Source organism: Saccoglossus kowalevskii, chromosome 4 (genome assembly GCF_978046115.1).
Source record: "Saccoglossus kowalevskii chromosome 4, keSacKowa6.1, whole genome shotgun sequence".
Taxonomy (NCBI): Eukaryota; Metazoa; Hemichordata; class Enteropneusta; family Harrimaniidae; genus Saccoglossus; species Saccoglossus kowalevskii.
In genome coordinates this window covers 42,043,830-42,059,570 of record NC_140644.1, presented here as the reverse complement: position 1 = coordinate 42,059,570, position 15,741 = coordinate 42,043,830, and the positions used below count along the sequence as shown (strand labels likewise).

Here is a 15,741-nt window from a genome sequence, read left to right as displayed (position 1 = left end):
GCACAGGCAAGGTAAGACACCACCCTTCTTTAGCTTCGCTGTAGACTTTGTCGAGCGGAGCTTATCATATGAGTGATTGTCCGTCGTCGTTCGTGTCAATGTTTTACTTTTTCGACTTCTTCTTGAAAACTACAAGCCTGAATGCTTTGATACTTGGTGTATATGTACCTTGGGTAGACCTCTCTTAGGTTTGTTCATTCCATGTTGATATCTTCAATTCTCTAATTTTGGTGAATATTTTTGTCATTTTTGGTAAAAAGTGATATTTTCGACTTCTTGTTAAAAAGCGCAAGTGCAATTGCTTTGATATTACATATATAGATACTACATGTGAACCTCTCTCAGATTTGTTCATTTTGTAATGATATCTTTAATTCTCTAATTTTGGTGAATATTTTTGTCATTTTTGGTAAAAACTGATATTTTCGACTTCTTGTTAAAAACCGCAAGTGCAAATGCTTTGATATTACATATATAGGTACTACATGTGGACCTCTCTCAGATTTGTTCATTTTGTAATGATATCTTTAATTCTCTAATTTTGGTGAATATTTTTGTCATTTTTTGGTGAAAAGTGATATTTTCGACTTCTTGTTAAAAACCGCAAGTCCAATTGCTTTGATACTACATATATAGGTACTACATGTGGACCTCCCTCAGATTTGTTTATTTCGTGATGATATCTTCAATTCTCTAATTTTGGTGAATATTTTTGTCATTTTTGGTAAAAAGTGATATTTTCGACTTCTTGTTAAAAACCGCAAGTTCAATTGCTTTGATACTACACATATAGGTACTACATGTGGACCTCTCTCAGATTTGTTCATTTCGTGATGATATCTTCAATTCTCTAATTTTGGTGAATATTTTTGTCATTTTTGGTTAAAAGTGATATTTTCGACTTCTTGTTAAAAACCAATAGTTCAATTGCTTTGATATTACATATATATATATATACATGTATACTACATGTAGACCTTTCTCAGATTTGTTCATTTTGTGATGATATCTTCAATTCTCTAATTTTGGTGAATATTTTTGTCATTTTTGGTTAAAAGTGATATTTTCAACTTCTTGTTAAAAATTGTAAGTCCGATTGCTTTGATATTACATATATAGGTACTACATGTGGACCTCTCTCAGATTTGTTCATTTTGTGATGATATCTTCAATTCTCTAATTTTGGTGAATATTTTTGTCACTTTTGGTAAAAAGTGATATTTTCGACTTCTTGTTAAAAACTGCAAGTCTGATTGTTTTGATACTATGCATATTGTTCATTTTCTGATGATGTCTTCAGTTCTTTAATTGAAATGTGCATTGCTGGGTCTTAACTAGGGTGTTGTTGAGTTTGTTTTCATCCCGGACTGGGAAAAGACTTTCATCATTTTTTCTGTTTGCTCGGAAAAACCCACCACCTATCGGCGTCTGACTCTGCCTGCAGTTCAAAATAGTCATTTTGATTGACCGGAGTCTATGGTGGGTAATTGAACGTAGTGAATTTAGGCGAGGGTTCTCTGAACCCGCCTATTCACATAGTTCATACCCACCATAGACTCCCCCCCCCCATCCACCCCATTCTTTCCGTAGCGTTGGTCTAAGTCCTTGATGCGGAGAGAAAGGAATCAGAGTGATTTGTACAGCCGTCCATGGCGCTGCCATATGGCCTCGGTCATGTGGTTCGTGACGTAAGGGAAAGAGAATCTTAGGGTCATGGGTATTCTATCTATCCGTTACCGGCAGAATTGCTGATTTATGCCTACAGTTCAAAATAGTCATTTTGACTGACCGGAGTCTATGGTAGGTATGAACTATGTGAATAGGCGGGTTCGGAGAACCCTCGCCTAATTCAGCTATACTTGAAGTGGAACGAAATGGTTAACACACAGCTGCTTAGGCATAAAATGTGTCAGATACCCATTTCAAAACTGATTGGTTTTTATTAGCTCCGCTGTCGACTTTGTCGAGCGGAGCTTATCATATGAGTGATTGTCCGTCGTCGTCCGTCGTCGTCGTCCGTGTCAATGTTTTACTTTTTCGACTTCTTCTTGAAAACTACAAGCCTGAATGCTTTGATACTTGGTGTATATGTACCTTGGGTAGACCTCTCTCAGATTTGTTCATTTCATGATGATATCTTTAATTCTCTAATTTTGGTGAATATTTTTGTCATTTTTGGTAAAAAGTCATATTTTCGACTTCTTGTTGAAAACCGCAAGTCCAATTGCTTTGATATTACATATATAAGTACTACATGTGGACCTCTCTCAGATTTGTTCATTTTGTAATGATATCTTCAATTCTCTAATTTTGGTGAATATTTTTGTAATTTTTGGTAAAAAGTGATATTTTCGACTTCTTGTTGAAAACCGCAAGTCCAATTGCTTTGATATTACATATATAGGTACTACATGTCGACCTCTCTCAGATTTGTTCATTTTGTAATGATATCTTCAATTCTCTAATTTTGGTGAATATTTTTGTAATTTTTGGTAAAAAGTGATATTTTCGACTTCTTGTTGAAAACCGCAAGTCCAATTGCTTTGATATTACATATATAGGTACTACATGTGGACCTCTCTCAGATTTGTTCATTTTGTAATGATATCTTTAATTCTCTAATTTTGGTGAATATTTTTGTAATTTTTGGTAAAAAGTGATATTTTCGATTTCTTGTTGAAAACCGCAAGTCCAATTGCTTTGATATTACATATATAGGTACTACATGTGGACCTCTCTCAGATTTGTTCATTTCATAATGATATCTTTAATTCTCTAATTTTGATGAATATTTTTGTAATTTTTGGTAAAAAGTGATATTTTCGACTTCTTGTTGAAAACCGCAAGTCCAATTGCTTTGATATTACATATATAGGTACTACATGTGGACCTCTCTCAGATTTGTTCATTTTGTAATGATATCTTTAATTCTCTAATTTTGGTGAATATTTTTGTAATTTTTGGTAAAAAGTGATATTTTCGACTTCTTGTTGAAAACCGCAAGTCCAATTGCTTTGATATTACATATATAGGTACTACATGTGGACCTCTCTCAGATTTGTTCATTTTGTAATGATATCTTTAATTCTCTAAATTCGGTGAATATTTTTGTAATTTTTGGTAAAAAGTGATATTTTCGACTTCTTGTTGAAAACCGCAAGTCCAATTGCTTTGATATTACATATATAGGTACTACATGTGGACCTCTCTCAGATTTGTTCATTTCATAATGATATCTTTAATTCTCTAATTTTGATGAATATTTTTGTAATTTTTGGTAAAAAGTGATATTTTCGACTTCTTGTTGAAAACCGCAAGTCCAATTGCTTTGATATATTATACATATAGGTACTACATGTGGACCTCTCTCAGATTTGTTCATTTTCTAATGATATCTTCTGTTCTTTAATTGCCATGTGCATTGCTAACAGCGGAGCTATCTCAGCCGACAGGCTGCTTGTTAAAATTTAAAATGACTATACTAAGGCTTACCTGGTACTTATTCAGGTGTCATAATAAAACAGTGAGCAATGCAAGCTTGCTGACCATTGCAAAGTGGATTACATTCATGCATATATTATCCTTTGACATATTCTGTATTTGATCATTTAGCAATTTTTTTTTGTAGCTTTCTTGTCAGCTGTGGAAATTGACAGGGCAGAATGATCCAAGCGACACCACTCCCCTGAAGTTCTATGTAGCAGATCTCAAACCTATTATTTCACCAGTTAAAAAGAAAAAAACACCAAAAATAAAGACTCCAAAAAAGGTAAGACAAATGAGTGTTGTGCTCATCATCACTGAAATGCAAAAGAAATAATCATAATGTGATAAAAATAATAATATGATTTTCAGATCAAAGACGGTAATGATGAAGATATGAGCACCCAAGAATTAGGCAGGACTGTTCACATATTAGCTCAACTGGCAGATGAAGGATTGATAGATTCATCATCTTCTTCAATGAGTGGTATTTCTTCCATCAGAGAACTCACTCTGCAGTCTTCTATTCAGGTATTTTTTAGAGATATCCCATAATATTTTCTCTTAGGTTGACGTTAGCAGACACAAGTGATTACTGCCAGTGTTTTGTATCAATCCAAGCTGCAGATATTTTAAAATGAATAAATAAAAATGTTTTGTTAGTCTCAAATAAATTGTATATTCATCTGTAAAGTTTGTTGTAAAACACTAAACATATAATCTTTTACCAGCCTTTATACATTTTTGCTTTTATACATTTGAACAAATCTGTTTCAAATTATATGAAGGTGGTCACTATGCACATATATATACGCTTCATATTTGATGCATATAGGAAGTGCATCTCCAATAAAAGAACATATAAAACAAAAATAGCATTTGTTGTACAATAAATTATTAATTACTACATATTCTGAAAATAAAAACTCTCCTGTAAAGTGCATGTGCTTACATATTAAATAATAACTTGTTATCTAAATGGTCAAAATAAATTACATTTTAATAATACAATAAATGCAATATTTGGTTTACATGTATGTACAGTTCTAATGGAAATGGGCTTCTAATAGAGCAAATATGATAACAGATCTATATAAATAATAATATTCACTAAGAATACTTGCTCTATTTTTATATTTTATAGAATGAATACCAACAAATGCTGATTGGTGACTTGGCTAAAATGATCAACAATCCTCATTTTAGTGACGTTATTATTAACATTGCTGATGGTGAATCTCTGTACTGCCATTCATTTATGTTGGCCTCTAGGAGTGACAAGCTAGCAAAGGTAAAGACAAAGACAGTAAATCTCTGTACTACCACAGTCCCTCTATCCTCGGTCTGGAAACGCTCCGCAGTCTATTGTCCCAGGGCTGGTTACGGGTAAATAAACCATTCACACCTTTGACAATGCGCCTCAAAGCTGAGCGTACACTAACTTTAGCACTGTGATCACAAACTTTAAACAGAACAGAACATATTATCGTGATTTGTCAAAATACGAACATCTGAAAGAAAAACTAACAACATCACCAAAAGGTTAATGTACAAATCTATTCACATTGAAAAAAAATATTATGGTTGAACATAGTTTTCATACTATAAAATGGGCCAACCCGCTGACTCGCGTCGAGTAAGTTAGTAAATCAAAAACAAAATGGCGCTCGTAAATAAATTCTTATCGGGCGAAAAAAAAGTCTGCCTACCCAGTTTCTAGCAGTGCTAAAGAATTGATACTGCAGGATGTTATTCTTAGAGACATGATGTCACCAGCATTGTAAACTACATCCCAAATATATGCTTGGACACGAAAATGTTAATGACAATGAATCGGCGAGAGGCCATCTTTATTTTGAATGGAAAAAGTGATGCCTAAATATTATGTGTGTACTGTATATAATATAATAAAACAAGCACAATGAACCGATCCACCAACTACAACTGGGTATCCAATAAACTAAAAAACATTAATCTTTCTAAAACACATGACGAATAGAAGAGGCCAACCGGTCAAGGTTGTTAGAAGTGTTCCAAGTTGCGATCCCTGACTGAGTCCCTCAAATTTAAGTGCGATATTCACGAATAATAATGTCAATATGCCACTATAGAAAGACTTGCCAGCGAAAGAATTGTGTTGAGCTTCTAAATCTATATAAAGTATCAAAATATACGTTTTTTTCGGTTGTAAAAACTAGAACATGAAGGGAACAATGAAAACCATACCCAGCGCAGTCTGTGCACAGCGGGTAATTCACACTTTAGACAATAGCCGTTTCCAGACTTGGGATAGAGGGACTGTGGTACTACCATTCATTTATACCGGATTCTGTCGTAAATTTGCCATGGGCCATAAAACGGCAGTTTGTATTTAAAAAAAAATAAAATGGGACCAAGAAATCACCCAGGGTGATTTTTTGGCAGTCTTTTAGGGTGTTACTAGTCCCCGTTCGAACAAAGTCCGAAAACGGGGATTTATAATTTGGTCTCCGTCCGTCCGTGCGTCCGTCCGGAGTCATATCTCAGAATTCCTTGGACCAATTCCGTTCATTCTTTGCATGTGCCTAGTACTTTATGTGGGACATATGCACATGCAGTGGTTTAGCGATTCGATTCAAAATGGCGGACTGGCAGCCATCTTGTTTTTTGAAAATGTTGTATTTTGAACATGCTTTGTCAGTTTTCATTCAAACTTGGTACATAGATTATACATGTTAGGATACATGTCCATGTTGATTTATTTCACAATTGGATCAAAGATGGCCGACTGGCAGCCATCTTGTTTTTTGAAAATGTCGTATTTTGGACATGCTTTGTCAGTTTTCATTCAAATTTAGTACATAGATCATACATGTTAGGATACCTGTCCCCGAATGTCCGTGAGTTCCTGAGTCTGTCCATCCGACCGTCCGTGTGTTCGTCTGTCCGTGCGTCAGTCTATCCAACGTCATATTTCAGAATCCTGTGGACCGATTCCATTCATTTTTTGCATGTGCCTAGTACCTTATGTGGGACATATGCACATGCAGTGGTTTAGCGATTCGATTCAAAATGGCCGACTGGCAGCCATCTTGTTTTTTGAAAATGTTGTATTTTGGACATGCTTTGTCAGTTGTCACTCAAACTTGGTACATAGATTATACATGTTAGGATTCATGTCCATGACAATTTATTTCGCAATTGGATCAAAGATGGTCGACTGGCAGGCATCTTGTTTTTTTTTTATGCGGTATCTTGGACGTGCTCTGTCAGTTTTCATTCAAATTTGGCACATACATGTACTTTATACATGTTAGGATGCATGTCCATGACAATTTGTTTCAAAATCTGGTCAGATTGACAGCCATCTGACTTTTTGGCCTTACTACTATATTTCCACAATTTATGTACCATTTTCATTCGTAATTGGCACATACATCATACATATCAGTGTGTTTCATAATCAGATCAAAGATGGCTGAATAATGGCTGTTTTTATTTTGGCCATATTACTATGACACGAAACACATGTTTTGATGTAAATAAACAATCTGTTGTATACGCACCTTGGAACTCAAGGACACGCTTGCGACAACCCCTCCGCTTTAATATGACGAGCACAAGGAGAACTTAACGGGGACTGTGTCATTTTCAATGACTTGTTTTAATCTAATTCTGATGCCTAAAAGTTTAACCGTAGTCATTGATACTTATTCAAGAGTACGATGTTTATTGCGACTAGCGTGAATGGGTAAGCTTCGTTTCAACAATGAGCTGTTATCACTGTAAATAATGTTAAATTATTCTTCAAATGCTCAGTTTATCTTTTGAAAACAACTATTTTTTTTATTTAAAAACTATTCATGTCGCTTTCCCATCAAAATTCAAGCCAAAAGATCGTTCAACAACATCGACAAATCTCTTCCGTGCTGCGTTCAATAACATTAACATATTTGAATGAGCTATGGTAATTTGAACACGTTGGCATCATCCATCATTTTGATTGGTTAATTAGCAATTTGTCCTGTCAGGTCCAAAAAACGCCCCAGGTCAAAACATGGCGGACATTCATTTTTATAGCGTCAAGCGTTCAAAATGTGACCGGAATCATTCACTTACGATGATACAAGTTTAAATATTTTTGCATTTCATAAGTTATGATAACAATTTCATAACGAATTCATTTTTTGCACGTTATAATCACTACTGAGTAATAATCAACAATTATGAAACGCAGCATGACCGGATTGCATCATTGCGATCACTTGCTACTAAGCAATGCAGATGTGTTTGTTTTTATTTGAAACTTGTTTTAGAATATACTTTTGCCACCTTCGCACAAGGTTTGTTAATGTGATTTTTTGACTCCCATGTGCGAAGCACAAAATGGGAGTCTTTGCAGTTAGTGTGTCTGTATGTGTGTATGTGTGTGTGTGTGTGTGTATGTGTGTCCGACTGTTCCACTGCTATCTCAAGAACCATACATCGGTTTTTGATGAAACTTGGTGCATAGATGCTCTGGGCCAATGCGCAGATTTGATTAGGTTTTGGTAAAAATCCATGCTCGTTAATTATCTAATTTGCATGATAATTAGCTAATTTTTAGCTGTTCTATGACTGTTCCACTGATATCTAAAGAACCACTCATTGGATTTTGATGAAACTTGGTACATAGATGCTCTGAACATATGCGCAGATTTGATTAATTTTTGGTAAAAATCCGTGCATATTAATTACCTAATTTGCATGATAATTAGCTATTTTTTAGTGGTTCCATGACTGTTCCACTGATATCTAAAGAACCACTCATTGGATTTTGATGAAACTTGGTACATAGATGCTCTGAACTAATGCTAGGTTTTGATTAGTTTTTGGTAATAATCCGTGGATACTAATTACCTAATTTGCATAATGATTAGTCAATTTTCGGTTTTTCCACTGATATCTCAAGTACTAATCATCACATTTCAATGAAACTTGGTACATAGATGTCATACGACACTGCACAGACCTGATAGTTTTTATGGTAATATCAGTACATATTAATTACCTAATTTGCATAATTAATTAATTTTCAGCATTTTATATAAGTAGTTAGCATTACATTTCAATGAAACTTGGTACTTACATACTCAAGGACTATGCAGAGATTGATTGTTTTCGATAAATATTTGTGCATATTAATCACCTAATTTGCATAATTAGTTAATTTTCAGCTTTTCCACGGGTATCTCAAGTACTAATCATCGCATTTCAATGAAACTTGGTACATAGATCCTTTAGGACTATGCAGAGACCTGATTAGTTTTAGGGTAAATAATTGTGCATATTAATTACCTAATTTGCATAATTAATTTTCAGCTTTTCTACTGATATCTAAAGTACTAATCATCACATTTCAATGAATCTAGAATTATGCAGACCCAATTAGTTTCCGGTAAATATTTGTGCATATTAATCACCTAATTTGCATAATTAAATAACTTTCACACTGATATCTCAGGGTACTATACATCACATATCAATGAATGTACATGGATGCTGTAGGACAATAGACAGACCTGAATAATTGTGGGTTAAAATCTGTACATATTAATTACCTAATTTGCATAATTAACCAATTTTAAGCTTTCACACTGATATCTAAAGTACCGTAAAAACTCCAAAATTTCGACCGGTTTTAAATAATTGGTGTTAGAAATGTGACGTGTTTTTAGAGTCAAAATTAAGGTGCATTTTCGGACGGTCGAATTTTTCAGAATAGAAATCAGCAAAAAAAAATGGGGATGATAGACAGTGTGCTTCATTAGTTTTTAAAAAATGCAATGTCCGTCAATTGACGTAAACTTCCTCATGTTTCACGGTAAAAGCAAAGGTCGTGACCGAGTTGTAACTCAAAATCTAAACAAAGTCATCAATCAGTGAGTATTATGACAAGCAAAACAAAACATCAAGACGCGGAGAAGAGGTCAGCACAAAAGTAATAGGTCAAAAGACAAAGCTGTCTCGCACTACCTAGGAAAACTTGCGAATGTTCGAAGTACAGGTACCCATTGGACAAAAGATACATGGAAGTTTAGCAAACGATCTCCCCGACCCAGTGCAATGTATCCGGTTAGAATCAAAGCTCACGTGTCCCTTATTTGAGGGACCAAATTCTGCCGTAAATTCGCCCTTGGATTAAAAAATAAAATGGGATTTAAGAAAATAAAATGGGACTTTTAAGGTGTATTTTGGCGTCATTTTTCGGACATTTCAATCAATCCTGCCGGCTAAAATAGAGTCTAAGTTTTACCGTAGTCATTGACGTCTGTCTATTCAAGAGTACACGTGTATGATTTTTATCGTGACTAGCGTGAGCGGGTAAGCTTCCTTTCGAGAATGAGCTGTTATCACTGTGAACAATGTTAAATTATTCTTCAGATGACCAGTTTATTTTTTAAAAACAACTAATTTTTTTATTTAAAAAAAAAATCATGCCGTTTTCGCATCAAAATCCAAGCCAAAATATCGTACTACAACATCAATCTCTTCCGCATTGCGTTCAATAACATTAACATATTTAAATAAGCTATGGTAATTTGATCACTTTGGCATCATCCAGCTTTTTGATTGGTTAATTAGCGATTTGACCTATTTGACCTAAGAGAACATGGCGGATATCCTACAGCATCAAACGTTTATACGAGACCGGAATCATTCGCTTACGATAAAACTAAATTGACTTTTATTTGTATTTCATAACCATTCAACAAATTTATTTTGTGTACATTATTATAATCACTACTGAGTACAGTAATAATCAACAATTCAGAAACGCAGCATGCCGAGATTTTTGTGTTCGTTTTTATTTGAAACTTCGTTTATTTAGAATATATTTTCGTTACCAATAAAATAAAAATCTCTCAGTGAATCAGAAACCCGGATTCATGCCTTTGAGGAAGGTCCCGTTTGAACGCTCACATCGGTTTTTTTTTTTGTTTGGGGGAAAACTAAAACTGGTCGCAATTTTCGAATAAGAATGAGTCGGCAATTTTTAGTGGAGTCGAAAATTTGGAGGTAAATAAAACACCGAAACCCGGCAAATAAATAGGCGGACGATTTTTTAGAGGGGTCGAAATTTTGGAGTTTTCACGGTACTAATTATTCCATTTCAATGAAACTTAGTACAAAGATGCTCTAGGACAATGTACAAACCTAATTAGTTTGGGGTAAAAATCTGTTCATATTAATTCCCTAATAAGCATAATAATTCATAATTTGTTGGTTCTAATCACATTTCAATTAAACTTGGAGACATAGATTTTCTGTTACATTGCGCAGACCTCATTAGTTTTACACTCAAATCTGGTCATATTAATTTTCTGATTTGCATAATTAGTTTTCAGCTAAGTAATTTCGAATTATATTTAATGTGTCTCCAATACTCTCAGCACATGGGAGTTCTTTCTAAGCTTTCTTTGATTTTGAGAAAGATGCGCTTGGGTGACATTGTGATGAAATTTTAGGTCTTCTGTTTAATCCAGCAGGAAAAAAAAATTTAGATTAGCTTCTGCAATAGTTTCTTTCATTTTGGGTGGTCCAACTGCCGGTGTTGAAGTCAGAGTAGATGGATTTTTCAATAAACATATAAAAGTCCCCCAAAAATATCTGGTGATTATTTTTTGATATTTTGAACCCAAATAAGGGCCCACCAGCAGTGAAATCGCCCAGGGCGATTTTTCGGATGGGTGAATGTACGGTAGAATCCGGTATTGACCTCTAGAAGTGCCAAGCTATCAAAGGTAAGGACAGTAAAATCATACATATGCACGTCAATTTTGTTCACACTCTGATTCAATTGTGGCCTTTTTTGTGCTAAAGAATCATCAAAATCAAGCATTTATGGATGGATTGGGATTGGTACATGTGTTGGACATTATGGGACCTTGATGCACGTCATTTTTTAATTTTCAGATCAGATTTTATATATTCATTTTGCATCATGGCATAGATATATATATATTAGTTTGATTAAAAATGACCAAATGGTAGCCGTTTTTAGGCTACAAAATCATCAAAATTTCTGCCATTCCAGAACTAGATCTTGACGTTTATGGATGGATTTTGTTCAAACTTGGTACATTAGAAATTATGGGTTCCTGATGCATGTCATTTTTTAGATTGTATTTAAAAAGGCTGACTGGTGGCCATTTTGTTTAAATGAATGGGCTTTTAGAGCCATATCTCTGATATGCTTTGACTGATTATGATCAAATATTATATATTCATTGTGGTATTCAAAATGGCCGACTGGTGGCAATTTTGTTTTAATTAATGCTGTTCCAGAGTAATATTTCTCAATATGGACAAGCAGTTGTTTGACAATCAGATACAAATGTCAATCATTTTAATGTTAAAAAATCATCATAATCAAGCATCATCTTCTGGATCCATACTTCTGACATGTTTATGTTCCAACTATATTACTATAAAGAAAACTATATATTTTTTATTTGATAACTAACAGGGACTGTGCCATGCATGGCTTGTTGATTTTAATAATGAAATCAACTGACCTAAGCATCAAGTAATTACAACTGGATACACATAGTAGACTGTCAGGTCGGCAATTACACTGCAAGTTATTTTTTTGCATATTTCCAATTGCTAGGTTCTTAATGCTACGGAGACAAGGAATGAAGATGGTAAATTGGAATTAAATTGGACTAAATGGACGCAGTTTTCTTTTGATGCAGTGTTCGCTTTCCTCAAATTTCTGTATACTGCTGAGCTTGACATCCCAGTCAACTTTTTGAATGATGTGTCTGAAATAGCCGACAGGTAATGCCACATAATTTATTCTGTACTAATATTTTGGTTCACAAATGTTAAATTTAGCTGTGGATTTGTTGTCATTATCATGCCTTTAATAGCAGAGCATGGTACATATGCAATGCATCGTTCATCTACCAGGGGATGTTCTTGTCTAAACTAATTTGTATTACAACCTATGTAGATTTAAAGTGACACAGCTACAGAGTGCATGCAAGGAACTCATACATGGGATACAGAAGGTTGCCAGCCCTCAACACAATGACACCGAGGACTCTGATTCTGCAGATCAGAAAACAGACTCAGACTTTGTGGAAAAAGATGTGGATGAGTTACTCAACTCCCTATGGGGGAATGAAAACAGTTCTGATAATGATTCTCAGTCGTCAAATGATGACAATGAAACAGAGACCTATGACAGAGAATTAGAGGATGTGTACAAGTACATGTCCACACAGCGAGCTAGAAACCAGACCTCTAGCTGCCAAGAGTCAAAGTTGAAAAGTCACTCACCACAGAATGATAACCAAATCAGCACAGCTGCCGAAAGTTCTTCAGATGAGCCAGCTTTCAATAGCGGCTCTCGTAGAAATAATCCTGATGTAACCCTTACTGAAATAGAACTTGACACTGATAATAATTCTGACAATAGTGTCAAAATGAGTTCAGAAGTGAAAAAAAGGAAATTGTCTCCAGATAAAGCATGCAAGTCACCTCGCACTAAAGTTGCAAAAGATGTCCAATCAGTCTTTTGTTCACCAGTTCGCGAGAAGAAAAGCTTTGAGTGCAGTAGTGTTTCAGCAATAACACCTGACCTTTTCGGAGGAGATGATGACGACTCTACAGAAACAGAAACACCAGCAACATCATTAGGTGAGGCAGAAAGGAATGCATTAATCTACACTCCTGAAGTATGTATTAATGTCAATAAGGGGGATGAAAAGTCTTCTGCTACACAATCATTCGTGAAATCAACACCATTGCATGTTGATTGTGAAAAGAAATTAAATTTTGATGAAAGTCAATTTGAAAAGCGTGACTCTTCCGATACTTTGCTGTCTCCTGGTAACATGACAAAAGAAGACGATGAATTAATAATTTGTTGTGAATCAGATGATGATAAAGTATTAGACATGCCTTCTGATTCACCAACCTTTGGAATTGCATCAACAAGTTGTACATTGCCGCCACACCTTTTAAAAGTGGGCCAATCACCCCGTTCATCCCCCAGACCTGATGCCAGTCAACTTACGCCAACTGGAGCTATTCCAGCTCATATGAGTCCAGTAATATTACTTGAAGACTGTCTGACAAACCCACGAATGCATAAATTCATCAGAAGTGAACATAAAACTATAAAGCCCGTCTCACCATTAGACAGGGAGAAGCATATGTATGTTATGATAGAAGATGAAGATGATGAAGATGATAATGTAAATGATGATGGAGATGAGAATGATGATGCTAATAATGATAATGAAGAGCATCATAATGGTAATTATGAGGATGATGATGATCCTATGAAGGAAGGGGTCAATAACTTTGATGATGATAATGTTCTTTTGGTTCCTGGCGAACACAAAAATGCTGATTTTACTATGGAAGATGAGAATAATGGTAATCATGGCAATAACAATGATGATAAAAACAGTACCTCTACAGAGGATGATCTCTGTAATAGTAGTCCAGAAAAGAAGGTGAACAGTTTAAAAAACAGTTTGCTTCAAGAGTCTTTAAACAATACAATGATGGATTTTGACGATGATGGTGGTTATAACATGGATTTCTGTGCCGCATTGGATCAGGTATTAAGTTGTAATCTTCTATTTGATTTTTAAAAGCTTCAATTTTGAATTCATTGGGCAATCTTACTTTAATGGTATTGTGCCTTTCATTCAGGTTGCCAGTATCTCTAGAACTTTCGTGCTCTTGAATTGAATTGATATGCATTGAAGTTTTTGTGAGAAGTGAACTCTCAAAATTTGCAAACATTTGATATTCGTCTCATTCCATGGATGCTTGCAAATATTAAATTGCATAAACAGAATTGCCTCTTTTAAAAACACAAAATGCATGTATTACACGATTTTTTAATACTAAAGGACATTACCAAAAGTGGTTTGGGATGAATACAAATCAATTCTTTCACAAACTCAATGATTTAATTTTTAGAGTAGATAGATTTGTCAAGCTATTTTGTGATTATTTGTAATTTGTGTGATCTCTTAAATTCATGTGAAATCGTTGTCTATCACAACTTGCATACACTAGAGATCTTTTGTTCTGCTTATACTTATTTTTACATATGCTACAGAAGATGGTGACCATTACACGAAATGTGAAGCTGGTTTGATTTGTTACTTAGGACGATTACCAAATTTTATTATTATAAATATTATTATTTACAGACAGTGGCAGAGCAAAGTGATTCTCCTCATGCAAAGATTAATGCAGGCAGTATCACAAATAATGACAACATTGTGGAAGATGCAGTCGACCTTCGGCAATGTCTTGGTGAAAGCTTTAACGTTAATGACCTTGACCTTAGCCTTATGCTGCCAAATAGCCCCGAGCATGCCATATGTAAGTTGCAAATTGAGGAACTCTGTAATTTATAGATTTTAATTAACCATTTATAGATTTTAATTAATCATTTATAGATTTTAATTAACCATTTGGCACCAAAGTCTACTTCTGTAACCTTTCACTAAATAAAACATTTTTTCATTTTTTTGATTGAGTTCTGCAGCCAACAAGAAATTATGTTTATTTAGTCCCAAAGTAAATAATAACAGAAAAATACAATAAAATACAGGCAAAATGTTGAGTGGGAACAATTATGTTTGTCACTTACTTAATGTGTTGAAATGGACAAAACATTGTCTGTCACTTACTTAATGTGCTGAAATGGACAAAACATCATCTGTCACTTACTTAATGTGCTGAAATGGACAAAACATTGTCTGTCACTTACTTAATGTGCTGAAATGGACAAAACATTGTCTATCACTTACTTAATGTGCTGAAATGGACAAAACATTGTCTGTCACTTACTTAATGTGCTGAAATGGACAAAACATTGTCTATCACTTACTTAATGTGCTGAAATGGACAAAACATTGTCTATCACTTACTTAATGTGCTGAAATGGACAAAACATTGTCTGTCACTTAATTAATGTGCTGAAATGGACAAAACATTGTCTATCACTTACTTAATGTGCTGAAATGGACAAAAAATTGTCTATCACTTACTTAATGTGCTGAAATGGACAAAACATTGTCTGTCACTTAATGTGCTGAAATGGAAAAAACATTGTCTGTCACTTAATGTGCTGAAATGGACAAAACATTGTCTGTCACTTAATTAATGTGCTGAAATGGACAAAACATTGTCTGTCACTTACTTAATGTGCTGAAATGGACAAAACATTGTCTGTCACTTACTTAATGTGCTGAAATGGAC

The 15,741-nt window shown here is 34.6% G+C and overlaps 1 protein-coding gene across 1 annotated transcript in view; it reads left to right on the top strand.

The window, feature by feature from the left end:
• LOC102802015 (uncharacterized) overlaps positions 1-15,741 on the top strand; it is a 69,657-nt gene that overhangs the window by 20,169 nt on the left and 33,747 nt on the right. The window contains exons 10-15 of the mRNA XM_085498431.1: positions 3,629-3,769; positions 3,856-4,014; positions 4,628-4,774; positions 12,116-12,285; positions 12,461-14,081; positions 14,685-14,859. Of these exons, the coding sequence (XP_085354557.1) occupies positions 3,629-3,769; positions 3,856-4,014; positions 4,628-4,774; positions 12,116-12,285; positions 12,461-14,081; positions 14,685-14,859 (2,413 nt within the window). The remainder of the gene's footprint in view (positions 1-3,628; positions 3,770-3,855; positions 4,015-4,627; positions 4,775-12,115; positions 12,286-12,460; positions 14,082-14,684; positions 14,860-15,741) is intronic.